The 14,960-nt window shown below is 45.8% G+C and overlaps 1 protein-coding gene across 1 annotated transcript in view; it reads left to right on the top strand.

Moving 5' to 3' along the window:
* Window positions 1-10,061, top strand: part of grk6 (G protein-coupled receptor kinase 6) — a 28,419-nt gene extending 18,358 nt beyond the window's left edge. The window contains exons 7-16 of the mRNA XM_062405990.1: window positions 2,532-2,595; window positions 2,953-3,093; window positions 5,677-5,867; window positions 5,948-5,985; window positions 6,245-6,334; window positions 6,436-6,644; window positions 6,751-6,888; window positions 7,485-7,622; window positions 7,942-8,076; window positions 8,652-10,061. Of these exons, the coding sequence (XP_062261974.1) occupies window positions 2,532-2,595; window positions 2,953-3,093; window positions 5,677-5,867; window positions 5,948-5,985; window positions 6,245-6,334; window positions 6,436-6,644; window positions 6,751-6,888; window positions 7,485-7,622; window positions 7,942-8,076; window positions 8,652-8,702 (1,195 nt within the window). The 3' untranslated portion in view covers window positions 8,703-10,061. The remainder of the gene's footprint in view (window positions 1-2,531; window positions 2,596-2,952; window positions 3,094-5,676; window positions 5,868-5,947; window positions 5,986-6,244; window positions 6,335-6,435; window positions 6,645-6,750; window positions 6,889-7,484; window positions 7,623-7,941; window positions 8,077-8,651) is intronic.
* The last annotated feature ends 4,899 nt before the right edge of the window (window positions 10,062-14,960 follow it).

Raw genomic sequence — 14,960 nt, 5'->3', positions numbered from 1 at the left:
AGAAGCCACTGTGAAGACCTTCAGGGATGCAGTTAACAAACTACAGGTCCCGGTGGAGAGGAGCGAGCGTTGAGGTTCTACCCGATGCTCTTCAAGGATCAGCTGAGACCAACCCGCTGGAATCCCCCCCTCCCCCCCCCCCCCCCCCCCCCCCCACCCCGCTCAGTGACGTGAATATAGAAGATCGCGACTGAAACGAAAATATAGATGAAAGAGATGAGAGTTTGTTTTCTTTCAGTCCCACGAGCTGCTTATCAGATAAAACCCCTGAATCTGAGAGTGTTCCAGGAACCAAGGGGGGGGGGGGGTGGGGGGGGGGGGCTTGAATTTCCCAGTTTCACAAGCCACAGGGACACATCGGCTTTCCACTGGATTCTTTGACTTGCACGTGGCTGTAATGGGGGACGACTCTCTGCTCTGAACAACAGGAACCAGGTCTGAGACCAGTGGTTCATGTACAGCAGCAGGAGAACATCATGTTTTACCAAAGAGCTTCAGGTGCATCACCACCAATGAGAACTCTATCTCCTGCACAGAGCACCTTTCAAAACATTCACAAAGTGCTTTTCAGTGAACAGTCAATTAATTGAAAGGTTCAAATCTTTGAGAGAAGCTCTGAGATGAAGTGAGCTCATTGAACAGAGAGTTTCCTGCAGCGATGGGGTTCCTCCGCAGTCAGCAGATCTCAGATCTCAGAAGCAGTTCTGTTCAGAGTTTTAAAAAGTGAACTGTAATGTCCTGATATCGAGTTTAAAGCAGGATTAACGTGACGTCCTCGCTCCTCTCAGAACCGTAGGTGCTGGAGTCGCTAGAACAAAGAGCGCCGCTATGATCGAGTCTCCGGCAGATGAAAACTCAGATGACCTTTTCTATATCGGAGAATGAAAGCACTGATCTAATCTCAGTGAAATACCTCAACGGGACAGAGCAGGGCTGTGCATCTTCAGTCGCCTGACTGTCAAATCGTAAAGGCCACACTTAACAGAATCATCACCAGATAAAGAACTGAGCAGAGGAACCGCGTTTGATTTCAACTTCCAACGTGAGGAGCTGGAGAATCACGTTCCTCAAACCTTCATCTGTCCTGTGGCTGATTCATCTGCTCACCTTCAGGTGGATCACTGAGTCTTATGACTGTCAAATGTTTTCATGCTCTGATGTTCCCTGTCCTCAGACTCTTTAAGACCCCCCCCCCCCGAGCCCAGTCTGCTCTGATTGGTCAGTAAGGACCGAATGAGACCTGTGTCTATCAACCTGGGAGTGAACCACCATCGTCTCCAGCAACACCACAGACAAAAAGTCTCTAAGACTCTTTAAGTTTGTAGAACTTCTGAATTCACAACCACCTTTTATAACACACTAGAGGAAAGAAACACTGAAGAAACATCACATGTCTCCTTTATGTTTGATAGAAACACAGAACTGTCTCAGGATGTGAGGGTGAGTTCATAACCTGCACTAAACAGCCTGTCAATCAAACCAAGCTGCACCAAATTACACACAATCACAGATATCATTTGTGTTTCGATCCATGAATCTCAGAGATCACTTTCCATCTCACAATGTAAAAGAGATTGATATAAACCTTTGGTCCGGATAAGTCCTCAGCTTCACTGGAACCATGGTCACTAGTTTGTGCGTCATCCTGCTTCACAACAATCGCACAGAGCAACAACCTCCTCGTCGCAGATATTGAGCAACACGTTGTTCCCCTGTGTCACGAGGTGTTAAATCTTTGTGTAGGAAAGATGAGATCAGAACCAGGGTGTGAGCGCTGTGGCTCCGCTCAGGTCTCGACCTGGTGACACACGAGCTGGAGAACTCACGGTTCCAAAACAAGCAGGTGAAGCAGCTCCACCGAGCTCATTAAGCAGGAAATGACTCCACCTGATTTAATGAGTCTGTCCTCTCGGGTCTTTTTAATTTACTTGCTTGAACCAATAGCTTGTCCAGAGGGAGGAGAAGCGTGGGCGGCTCAGTCTGTGCTTCTCGTGCACCTGGCCCACCTGGAGGATACAGATGCTTCTTTAAACCTCTGCTCACTCTGTAGAAGAACTGGTTTTAATGGGAATACGCTGTTTCTGTTGCCCCCTGGTGGCTGGTTCCAGGAACGCATTGCTCGCAGCAGAGTTTTAAACATGTTTCCTGAAAGGTCCACATGTTGCTTTTGGCCTCACAACCGTCCTGTGGCCTCGTCCACGTTCAGCTCTAAAGCTGATGCTTCTGCAAAGTGACCAGGATCCTGATCACAGATCCTGAGGATCTCTCTCTCCTGGTTGGAGGAGACTTCTGTCCCAGGTGAAGGAGTCGGACCATCTCAGGCTCTTCAGGATGGAGCACAAGTTGAAGCGCTGCTCAGGGGATGGATGAGATTGTCTCCTGAGCGCCTCCTGCTGTTGGTTTATTTACAACCTGAAACCAGTAACTGACCTACATCTGTTTCCTGAACTCATATGACGTTGGTAACTGGTTTGAAATGGACCTTTCGTTGTGTTGCAGCTCGATCAGAGTGGTTTGTTTCTGTCCAACAGGCAGCCGGTGACGAAGAACACGTTCCGACAGTACAGGGTCCTGGGGAAGGGAGGTTTTGGAGAGGTGAGTACATCTGAGAAGTTCAGGAGCTAATGTCCCTTCGTCTTTCAGCTGGATTGACTCCCAAACTGCTGAGATTCAATTAAATGGATCAAAGAACACACATATCATATCTTATCAGCGTTTAGGTTTCATTTCACTTCTTTAGAAACAGATATCAACTCATATTCTGCGGAGAATAAATCACGTTACACTGAAGGTTTGGATTCTGATCTCACGGTGATGAGCGATTAAACAGACGAGCAGTTGGGTCACGAGAGGATTTCATATATGTAAACAGAAAGAAAAGAGAGTGCACGTCGTCCTTCAGAGTCCAGTTTCTTTTTACTCACATGGTGATAACCTTCCCATGGTTCCCAGGTGTGTGCGTGTCAGGTACGAGCCACAGGGAAGATGTACGCCTGCAAGAAGCTGGAGAAGAAGAGGATAAAGAAGAGGAAAGGAGAATCCATGGCGCTCAACGAGAAACAGATCCTGGAGAAAGTCAACAGCAGATTCGTTGTAAGAAGTTTTTTCTACTGATATTTTCAACAACAGCTTTAGATCGTGAGACGAGGACGTTTCCTCTGAGACTCTGAAGCTTCATGTTTGTTCCATAGTTTCATCTGATCTGTTAGTTCTGGTTCCACCTTGCAATTCAAGGACTAAAGAATTTAATCTGACGTACGTATGTCCTGTGATCATCACCTACGTGGGCGGAGTCTACCTGTACTTGACTCTGATTGGTTTGCAGACACCACATAAAATCAGTTGGGGGGGGGGGGGGGGGGGGAGATTATTCTTTCTGTTCTTTGTTCTTTGTTTTCTAACAAATATAGAATTTCAAATTCTCAGTAAATGAAAACAACACATTGTTCCGTCTGTGGTTTGTTGGACTCTTCCTCGTCTTTGTCTCTGGACTCTTCTTGTCTTTGTCTCCTGACTCTTCCTCGTTTTTGTCTTTGTCTCTGGACTCTTCCTCGTCTTTGTCTCTGGACTCTTCCTCGTCTTTGTCTTTGTCTCTGGACTCTTCCTCCTCTTTGTCTCTGGACTCTTCCTCGTCTTTGTCTCTGGACTCTTCCTCCTCTTTGTCTCTGGACTCTTCCTCCTCTTTGTCTCTGGACTCTTCCTCCTCTTTGTCTCTGGACTCTTCTCGTCTTTGTCTCTGGACTCTTCCTCGTCTTTGTCTTTGTCTCTGGACTCTTCTTGTCTTTGTCTCCTGACTCTTCCTCGTTTTTGTCTTTGTCTCTGGACTCTTCCTCGTCTTTGTCTCTGGACTCTTCCTCGTCTTTGTCTTTGTCTCTGGACTCTTCCTCCTCTTTGTCTCTGGACTCTTCCTCGTCTTTGTCTCTGGACTCTTCCTCCTCTTTGTCTCTGGACTCTTCCTCCTCTTTGTCTCTGGACTCTTCCTCCTCTTTGTCTCTGGACTCTTCTCGTCTTTGTCTCTGGACTCTTCCTCGTCTTTGTCTTTGTCTCTGGACTCTTCCTCCTCTCTGTCTCTGGACTCTTCCTCCTCATTGTCTCTGAACTCTTCCTCCTCTTTGTCTCTGGACTCTTCCTCGGCTTTGTCTCTGGACTCTTCCTCGTTTTTGTCTTTGTCTCTGGACTCTTCCTCGTCTTTGTCTCTGGACTCTTCCTCGTCTTTGTCTTTGTCTCTGGACTCTTCCTCCTCTTTGTCTCTGGACTCTTCCTCCTCATTGTCTCTGAACTCTTCCTCCTCTTTGTCTCTGGACTCTTCCTCGTCTTTGTCTCTGGACTCTTCCTCCTCTTTGTCTCTGGACTCTTCTCGTCTTTGTCTCTGGACTCTTCCTCCTCATTGTCTCTGAACTCTTCCTCCTCTTTGTCTCTGGACTCTTCCTCGTCTTTGTCTCTGGACTCTTCCTCCTCATTGTCTCTGGACTCTTCCTCCTCTTTGTCTCTGGACTCTTCCTCCTCATTGTCTCTGAACTCTTCCTCCTCTTTGTCTCTGGACTCTTCCTCGTCTTTGTCTCTGGACTCTTCCTCCTCATTGTCTCTGGACTCTTCCTCCTCTTTGTCTCTGGACTCTTCTCGTCTTTGTCTCTGGACTCTTCCTCCTCATTGTCTCTGAACTCTTCCTCCTCTTTGTCTCTGGACTCTTCCTCGTCTTTGTCTCTGGACTCTTCCTCCTCTTTGTCTCTGGACTCTTCCTCGTCTTTGTCTCTGGACTCTTCTCCTCTTTGTCTCTGGACTCTTCCTCCTCTTTGTCTCTGGACTCTTTGTCTCTGGACTCTTCCTCGTCTTTGTCTCTGGACTCTTCCTCGTCTTTGTCTCTGGACTCTTCTCGTCTTTGTCTCTGGACTCTTCCTCCTCTTTGTCTCTGGACTCTTCCTCCTCTTTGTCTCTGGACTCTTCCTCCTCTTTGTCTCTGGACTCTTCCTCGTCTTTGTCTCTGGACTCTTCCTCGTCTTTGTCTCTGGACTCTTCTCGTCTTTGTCTCTGGACTCTTCCTCGTCTTTGTCTCTGGACTCTTCTCGTCTTTGTCTCTGGACTCTTCCTCCTCTTTGTCTCTGGACTCTTTGTCTCTGGACTCTTCCTCGTCTTTGTCTCTGGACTCTTCCTCGTCTTTGTCTCTGGACTCTTCTCGTCTTTGTCTCTGGACTCTTCCTCCTCTTTGTCTCTGGACTCTTCCTCCTCTTTGTCTCTGGACTCTTCCTCCTCTTTGTCTCTGGACTCTTCCTCGTCTTTGTCTCTGGACTCTTCCTCGTCTTTGTCTCTGGACTCTTCTCGTCTTTGTCTCTGGACTCTTCCTCGTCTTTGTCTCTGGACTCTTCTCGTCTTTGTCTCTGGACTCTTCCTCGTCTTTGTCTCTGGACTCTTCCTCCTCTTTGTCTCTGGACTCTTCGGTCGGTTTGTCTCCGAGGAGACGTCACAACACGTCTTCACTTCTGAAAACACAACTTCTCTTTCTTACTCTAATTGGACAGAAGTGTTGCCGTCGCCTCTTAATCGTAGAAACATCCAGATTAAGACACGGACGTCTTTTGGCTCATTCAGTTTCTTTTAGTTAACATTATTTAAAGTTGTGATGTGAAGCTGAGAGACACAGATCACCACAGGCCCCTTGTGACCCTGGTCCGTCTGCAGGTGAGTCTGGCGTACGCCTACGAGACCAAAGACGCCCTGTGCCTCGTGCTGACGCTGATGAACGGAGGAGACCTGAAGTTTCACATCTACCACATGGGCGACGCGGGGTTCGACGAGAGGAGAGCCGTGTTCTACTCGGCAGAGATCTGCTGCGGCCTGGAGGACCTGCAGCGAGAGCGCATCGTCTACAGGTCAGAGGTCACACCTCAGAGACAGGAAGCTCCCTCCCCCCCGCTCTGCCTCTAACTGTCGCTCTCTCTCTGTGGCACAGGGACCTCAAGCCAGAGAACATCCTGCTGGACGACCTCGGTGAGTGACAGTGACCTGTCCCGTTTGTTAAACGCTTCACGATATCCGAATCTCAAACCGATTCAAACCTTGTTCATGAGTCTGAACCTGAGCTCGAGCATTAAACCTGAATCCAGCTCATCAGTCTGTGTGGAGGAAGGGCCAGTTTGAACCACCGGAGGGCGCCGTACCTCCAGCAGACCAGGGTGCAGCCTGCATCCGTCTCTGCTGACCAGTTCAATGATCACAATGAGACTCTGATGTGTCTTTGTGTCTTCAGGCCACATCAGGATATCAGACCTGGGTTTGGCGGTTCACGTTCCAGAAGGTCAGACCATCAAGGGCCGGGTGGGAACAGTGGGATACATGGGTGAGTGACGCCTGAGCTGAGCACCTCCACTTTGATCTGTTGATCCCAGTGGGGGGGGGGGGGAGTCACGCCGTCTTCGTTCTCTCTCTCCTCCTCCTCAGCTCCGGAGGTGGTGAAGAACGAGCGCTACACCTTCAGCCCGGACTGGTGGGCGCTGGGCTGCCTGCTGTACGAGATGATCGAGGGCCAGTCGCCCTTCCAGCAGCGAAAGAAGAAGATCAAGAGGGAGGAGGTGGAGCAGCTGGTTCAGGAGGTGGAGGAGACGTATTCCAGCAAGTTCTCTGAAGACGCCCAGTCCCTCTGCAGGATGGTGGGTGGAGTCCGTGTGACCTCGGGCTGCTTGATCAAATTATTGGAATCAGGTGGTTGAAGGTCAAAGGTCACTGTGACCTCACAAACGTTCATTTGTTTTTCAGCTTCTCGCCAAAGATCCCGCGGAGAGGCTGGGCTGCCAGGGGGGCGGAGCCTCAGAGGTCAAAGCTCATCCCATCTTCCGCTCCATCAACTTTAAACGCTTGGAGGCCGGGATCATGCAGGTCCCGTTCACCCCCGACGTAAGTCTGAGGGACGCTACCCACGACTCGTCAGCCACCACACAGACGTGGTTATATATGGTTATTATTGTTATTAATAAATGATTTACTGCTGTAGATTTTCATGTGTTACATGTCGACTGTATCCTGGTAAATGTGTTTATTGAGATCTTCTCTAGTCTGGATGAGGCTCAAAGATCTGAGAACAGTTTGACCTTCACACATTTAAACACATTCATCTCTGTGCAGCACTTTTCTATCTGACATCACAACCACGCACAAACAGACACACACACTTCAGTACCTGGCTCAAGGGCACTTCTCCTTCTCTTGAGTCTGTTAAGCAACCGAAAATCTTCAGACCAAAGTTCACAACCTTACAAAATAAAAGCTCTTTCTCACAAAACATTCTCAGCAGACGTCTGGAAAGTGAAACGTGTTTTTATACAACTGGACTGTACATCCTGTGTGTGTGTGTGTGTGTGTGTCTGTGTGTGTGTGTGTGTGTGTGTGTGTGTGTGTGTGTGTGTGTGTGTGTGTGTGTGTGTGTGTGTGTGTGTGTGTGTGTGTGTGTGTGTGTGTGTGTCTGTGTGTGTGTGTGTGTGTGTGTGCTGCAGCCTCAGGCGATCTACTGTAAAGACGTCCTGGACATCGAGCAGTTCTCCACAGTTAAAGGTGTCGAGCTGGAACCGAAAGACGAATCGTTCTACAGCAAAGTGTCGACGGGATGCGTCTCCATCCCCTGGCAGAACGAGGTCAGACACACACACACACACACACACACACACACTGTTGTGTTCTATCTGCTCCAGCTCAGTTCTCTTTATTCTAATTATTCCAGCACGAACACGAAGGGGTAAATGAAAATGTAATGTACCTTGAGACTGGAGGAGCAAATATATATAGATATGAATTTAATGGTCTTTCAATATGTTCATTCATTTTTCAGATAATTATCATATCGAAACCTGAATTAAATCAGATATCATTTTACTAAATCAAAATATTCTTAGTCAATATTCACAGATGGTTTTAATGTTTGTTGTGATGAAGAAGTTGTTTGTTTCTCTGCAGATGATTGAGACGGAGTGTTTCACTGAGCTGAACATCTTGTACCAGGACGGGACGGTCCCCCCCGACCTCGACTGGAGAGGTCAACCCTCCCCCCCCCCCAAACAGGGTCTCCTGCAGCGGCTGTTCGGCCGACAGGTCGGTACCCCCCCCCTCACATTAACGACCTTTTGTCCATCACTTCTGCTCAGACTCGGTAAATGACGTTAAAAGTAAAAGATGGCGGCCCATCGGGAGGAAGTGGAGACGTGTCGGCCATCTTTCTTTACACTGTGTGGTCTGAACTCTTTAAAGTTTCCTCCACTCAAGTGAGTTCAGTATTTTTACTTCTACGCGATTCAGGCCTTGTCCACTTTACTGCAGACACGACTTTCGTTAGACAAATCATCTGCGTCCAGATGACAACACGTCAACAAACATGCCGGGCCAGTAGGTGGCGATCTTCACCAGCGATCAATGAAATGCCAGAGACGAACGCTGTGGGGCAAATATCTTCGTCTGTAAATGTCAGTTATGTGGAGCAGTGATGCTAAATGTAGCTGCTAACTTGTAAGTGGACATATAATCGCTAACCACACGTAGAGAAACTGGTTTAAAGACACTGTTGTTGTTGTTGTTGTTGTTGTTGTTGTTTGTCGTTTACTAAATCGTCATGAAGCAGCGTGGGATCATGGGAGTTTTTATGATCACTGACTCTCTGTCTCCCTCTGCAGGAATGCTGTGGTAACTGCAGCGACAGTGACGAGGAGCCCACCAGGCTGTGACACACACAGACACACACACACAAACACACACAGGATCTTATTTGTTTACAACTTTTGCACATTTGTATTTTTAAGATAGTTTTATCTCTAAAAGTCAGAATGTATATTTTCATCATTATTTAAATCGTGACTCGTCGTCGCTCAGGAGACGGAAACAAGACGAACCACAGTTTTTTTTCCCGTAATTTTTTTGTCCAGGGAAGTTTTTTTTCTTCCTCCTCATCCGTCCACACATTTCCACGAGAACCAGGAGCTGCTGCTCCACTGGACCAATGGCCTGCTGTAGAAGTGCCTTGCTCGTGGGCACCGTGGCAGAGGAGGAGTGGGCATCGATCTCTTTACGCTTTCCCACTTTGTCCGTGAGGCTCATGAACTGTGACCACTTGACTCCCTGCTGTGACGGACCGCTTCTCTCTTCTGTTTGGTTCCACTGGACGTTTGAGGAACTGACGTCAGAACCAGATGTTTTTTAGTAACCACGATGTTTCACTCCATCGTTAAGTGTGAGAATCGATCTTCAGGGACTCGTCGGCTTAAAGTGAAAAACACCCGACGATGATCTGAGCTTGTTTTTTGTTCATCTTCCATTTTCAGCCCCAGTTTCAATAATCATGTTACTACTCAACTCAATTAAGTGAATATTCAAACTATAATTATCACGCTCTGGTTGTTTCGCTCCGGTTTCAGTCACAATTCTTTTGACTCATAAGAGGAGGCTGTGACCTTTGACCTCTGAAATTGAATCAGTTCATATGTCATCAGAATGTGGATCAAGTCCCAAAACGCAGACTTGAAATACGTTCAAGAGGCAAAACACTTGTGAGGTCACACAACTTAAAACCTAACCAATGAATCTGAGTCCAAGTGAACATTTGTGTCAAATTAGAAAAGAGTCACGTTTTCACAATGTGTTACTGAGGCCACTGTGACCTTTGACCTTCGACCTCAGTTCAGGGGAACGTTTGAACCAGATTTGAAAATGTTCCCTATTCAGATATTTGATTTACTTTCCCACAGAAAGAAAATGTCTGGAGACGCAAAACAAAACTCAAAATCGCTTCAGTTTCAGTTTGTTCAGATCAAACAGTCTCAGGGTTTATTCACGATTCAATTCACTGTTTCTCTGTTTTTCTTTGCTCGTGAGCTGAATCGATTCATTAAGATAAAACCCAGTCGATCCTGTCAGGACTCGTCACATGATCATCGTCACCGAGCCGCCGACGGGACGAACTGAAGGTGTCGGTTGAAATCCTGCGTCTCATGAGGCCTCAGCTGGTTCTGCTGCAGTCGATTCTTCCTCAAACTATCTACGGGCCTCTGATTCTGAGCTAATAAAATGAAATACCTCTGAATGTACAATCGGCTGAAGTGTTGTTTGTGTGAGCGTCGGAAACCAGACACTTATCATCCAGTTCATATTTTATTATTATAAATATATATAATATCATCATTCAGGTCAAGTTCTCTGTAGAACATCTTTAAAGCAACCAGTGATACAATACAAAAGCAGGGGAAGGTTGAATATCATAAATAACAGAATTAAAATGTTGCATAGTAACAGAATTCAAGGTCTCAAAATGAATAGAAAGTCAGAGAGAAGAAGAAGTTTCAAACGAACAGTGATTTGAACCATTTGTAAATAAACATCAACAATCGTCCAAAATGAACCAAAAGTTTCACCAAGTTTACAAAGAAAAGTATTTTTCATTAAAACAATTAAAATAAAAAGATAAAGTTACATGACAGTGAAATTAAGAGAAATATGCAGCATCTATATTTAGAACAACATTCTAAACATTTCTGTTTCTGTTGCCGGAGCTTCTTTAATCCTCAGAGCCTCGATCAGGAATCTGTCGTCGACTCTTCAGCTTGAATCAGTTTTAATCTTTGAATTCCTCCTGAACCTTCAACACATTCACAGGCTTCTTTTTAAATTCCTTCTCAGATGATTCGTTATGAAAGAACTTTTCAAGGAAACTGAAAAAACTGAAGCTCTTTTATAAAATGTGACCTGAACTGAATTCAGGTCCCTGAGAAACTTAACTGCCGATAAAGAAGATGAATTAATTCTGTTTCGTGTCAAATTCATTTGAAATATATTTTTTGTAAAGTGAGCAGAGGTGGGACTGACTCCTGATTGGTCGAGTGTGTGGATCGGTGGCAGCGTTGGTATCTGAGATGTTGTAGCTTCATTTTTGGAGGAAACGTGTCGTCGTCTTTATTTAAACAAACTGATCCGAACTTTAATTCTGCACAAGATCAACTCCTCTGAACACTCGTAGCCAGAGAAGTGATGTCATGACGACTCTTCAGTCTGAACCTGAACACCAGGTGTGAAATGTTCCTCAGAGCATCAGAGCAAAGATCACTCAGCTTCATCATCACGACTCAAACACGATGTTCACGCACTGATCTCAGCAGACCGACGGGAACATCTCGTCCTCGGGAGATAATGAGGAGGAATCGAGCTGCAGCGAGGCGTCTCTTTATTTCTCCGTCTGATCAGGACCAGTCTCACAGCAGGTGAGAGACGAGCTGTGATTAGCTGATGGGGACAATCAGACTCTGAGTGGATCGTCTGGGACATTTCTTTTATTTCTGAAGAACTCCAGAATCATCTTTTCTTTTGTTCTTCTCTCATCCGTCATCACATTCCTTCCTCTCTCTCGCTCTCTCTCTCTCTCTCTCTCTCTCTCTCTCTCTCTCGTTGTCAGAGCAACAGCCCACGATGAAAATCTGAGGCCAAAGTTATTAAAGGTTCTTTGAACAGTTTAAAACGAATCTGATCCAAGGTCATTTCAGCTCCTCTGAGCCGGAGCTTTCAGGTAAACAAAGTGAAACTAAACACATTCTATTATAGAAACAGGTCCTCTGTGTTGTTATGGTAATTACCAAATCTACCAAACCGACCTTTACTACACTGGTAGGAGGGACGGGAGCCGAGGACCAACTGGATCCAGTTAAACAGGTGGATCAAGGTTTTGTTCCACTTCTTTTTAATATTGAGCGTTAGAGCGTTAGCTATGACTGAGTTAGAGCATTAGCTATGACTGAGTTAGAGCGTTAGCTATGACTGAGTTAGAACATTAGCTTTGACTGAGTTAGAGCGTTAGCCATGACTGAGTTAGAGCGTTAGCTATGATTGAGTTAGAACATAACTATGACTGAGTTAGAGCTTTAGCTATGACTAAGTTAGAACATTAGCTATGACTGAGTTAGAACATTAGCAATGAGTCATTGCTAATGTTCTAACTCAGTCATTGCCAATGACTGAGTTAGAACATTAGCTTTGACTGAGTTAGAGCGTTAGCCATGACTGAGTTAGAGCGTTAGCTATGACTGAGTTAGAGCGTTATCTATGATTGAGTTGGAACATAACTATGACTGAGTTAGAGCTTTAGCTATGACTGAGTTAGAGCGTTAGCGTTAGCTTCTCCTGTTGCACTGTGGTCCATGTGGAACATTTCCTGCAGCTGTAAACTTTGTCTGAAGATGAACAACAACCAGTTTTTGGAACGAGTGAAACTTCTTTAAAGAGCAACTTGATACCTGAATGGTTCTCGGTCCCAAACCAAGAGGACATTTACACTTCGTCGACGGTTCGACTCCCAGCCAGTTACTCTAGGTAAATGTAAAATAAGTAAATGACGATACAAATTATTGATAAATAAAATGTGCTCATGTTTGGTCTGAACTGAAGAGCGACTGGATGTCAAATAGTTATTAATTATTAACTAAAGCAAAACTTTAAATTCGAGGGAGGACTGATTTTCCTCAGCTGCTGTTGCTAAGGCGATGAAGATGATTTTATCACACTGTGGTTTAAATAAAGCTCAGAGACATTAAACCGCAATTAAAATGTTCGTCAGAGCAGAAACAAACTTCGTCCACGTGGGTCAGGGCCCATCCTCTGTCTGTTACCATGGAAGTCGACTCACGTGCACAGGCTCTGCCGCTCGCTGCCGCTCGTTTTGTGCTCAGAGGACGAGTCGTCAGCTGATCTCATGATTACATCCACCTCCTCCACGAAGCAGAGAAAGACACTAACGAGGCTCCGCAGCTTCTCGGTAATCAGGACGTGAGCTGAGACTCGAGCCCGAGGCAAAATGAAATCTGGATTATTATTTATGAACTGTGGTTTATCTTCACGTTCTCTCCTGCTGAGCCAGAACCTGGGGAAACGTGTTCTGATTCCCAGGATGCTCGGTTCGGTGCAAAGCTCCTCCAGGGGTTTAATACTCATATTGTAAATATGTTAAAATGAAATGACTCCGTGTAGTTTGTTCATGTCGACGTGTTTATTTCCAGGGAGGCTGGTGGATGAAAGGAATCAGACGTGTCGCAACACAATGTGAACACCCGCTGCCGTCGTGACTCAGGTGACGCTCGGCTGAAGGATCTGAATTCATTCGACTGTCACATCTACGACGGGAGCAGAGAGCAGGAGGAGGAGCTCAGCTCGCTGCTCTGCATGATTCCAACAGCTCAGGATCATAAGTCACATGAGTTAAATTAATGGTGGTTGTACGACACATGCCCCGCCCCTCCCGCACAGCAAGCCAATGGGAAACATGACGTGTTGTTGCACTAATGAAAACATAATTCCTCACGTTTAGAAGAAGTAAAATCAGTGACAGTTAATAAGAGTGGACACAGACTCTGGGTCCAGAAGGTGAAGCCAATGCGGAAGTCCCGGTCTTCTCTCTCTGACCAGCAGGGGGCGCCCCCACTGGTAGTCTCTATAGAAGTCCACGAGAAAATGATGATCATTTAGAGTCAAACAGACCATAAAGCACCGGATGTGTTGGGGGGGGGGGGGGGGGGGTGGATACCACTGAGTGATTGACAGCTGGTACCATCCAATATGTGCAGTATGCAGGTGTAGGTGGGCGTGTCCTTGAACTCTCAGTCAGGCCCCACCCCTCCTCTAAATATGGTTACATCTGAGTAAGTTTAAATGTGGGAGGGGCTTTAAAGTGAGGACGTCCAGCACACAGGCCTCTACTGTCTGTATTGTACACGTGTGTGTGTGTCACTACTTGATCAAACGTCATGAAGTCACACTTGTGTTACTCACACACACACAACTCTTGCGTGTCACTTAATGTTGAATCAAACTCTCTTTCCTTGTGTCGATGACTTGGAGCTTTGATGTCACTCTGAACCCACTCAGACCGCCGTCATTCTCTCTCTCTCGTCCCACACTCGATTTCCACTCTCCCTCTCTCTCTCTCTCTCTCTCTCTATCTCTCCCTCTCTCTCTCTCTGATCATTGTTCTTTCATTTTCTTCGGGTCCATTCATTCTTCGCTCTGTGACTCAGCTCCTTCACACGAGTTCAGGCTTTGACGTCCAAGAGAAAGAACTTGATGTTGGAACAAGTTGCTGTGAGGTTCATGGTCCTCAGAGGACGAAAATCAGGTTTGCTGACAGACGGTAAATAAAAGACGGACGACATGACGGCTCCCAAAAGTGAAGACGGATCTTAATCGCCCCCTGGTGTCTGTCTGCAGCAGAGGTCGTTAACCTCCTCCATGTTCGCAGATGGGACATGAACCTGATTGGTCCCACGATCACGACTGCACCAAAACCAGGACACTGAATATAAATAAACCAGTGATACTGTTCAGTGCCTTCTCTCCCCAGGTATCAGCACTAATGATCCGATGGCAGCAGCCACAGCAAAGCATCATGGGAGCTGAGAAACGTCTGGAGAAAATCATGAGTCATTATTTTGACAGGCTGTGTCAACACTTATATCTCCAGGGGATTATTTAAAGGGACATTTCATCACTTTCCAAATCACTCTGAGGAAACTGCTAATTGACGTCCATCATCATAAAAATGTGTTTTGTTTTTAATAAAGGTGATTATATGATGATTTATAACTTTAACACTTTGCCTCAATGAGTCTACATTGAATCACAGGCTGAGTTAATTATGTTAATTTTCTGTTTTTAAAAACCACCAGGATCCACAAAACACGTGTGTCGTCTGTGACATGAAGAAAGATGATCACATCATTATCACTGATATCATCACATATATATGTATAAACTTAATAAAGATGCTGTTTGAAAAAGGTTAATACTTTACAGGTCAGTTAAACAGGAGAAGTCAGTCCAAGAAAGTAAAAGCATAATTCAGACATGGAAGGAAGTGAAAAGATCTAAAATACTACTATTAACAAAATAAAAGAGCAAGTGGCTTAATGTGGAAAAACTTCTTAAATAAATTAAGATGAAAGCGCTGCCCTCCT

Source organism: Platichthys flesus, chromosome 15 (assembly GCF_949316205.1).
Source record: "Platichthys flesus chromosome 15, fPlaFle2.1, whole genome shotgun sequence".
NCBI lineage: Eukaryota > Metazoa > Chordata > Actinopteri > Pleuronectiformes > Pleuronectidae > Platichthys > Platichthys flesus.
The sequence above is the reverse complement of the archived record's forward strand: the minus strand, read 5'-3'. Positions and strand labels throughout refer to the sequence as shown.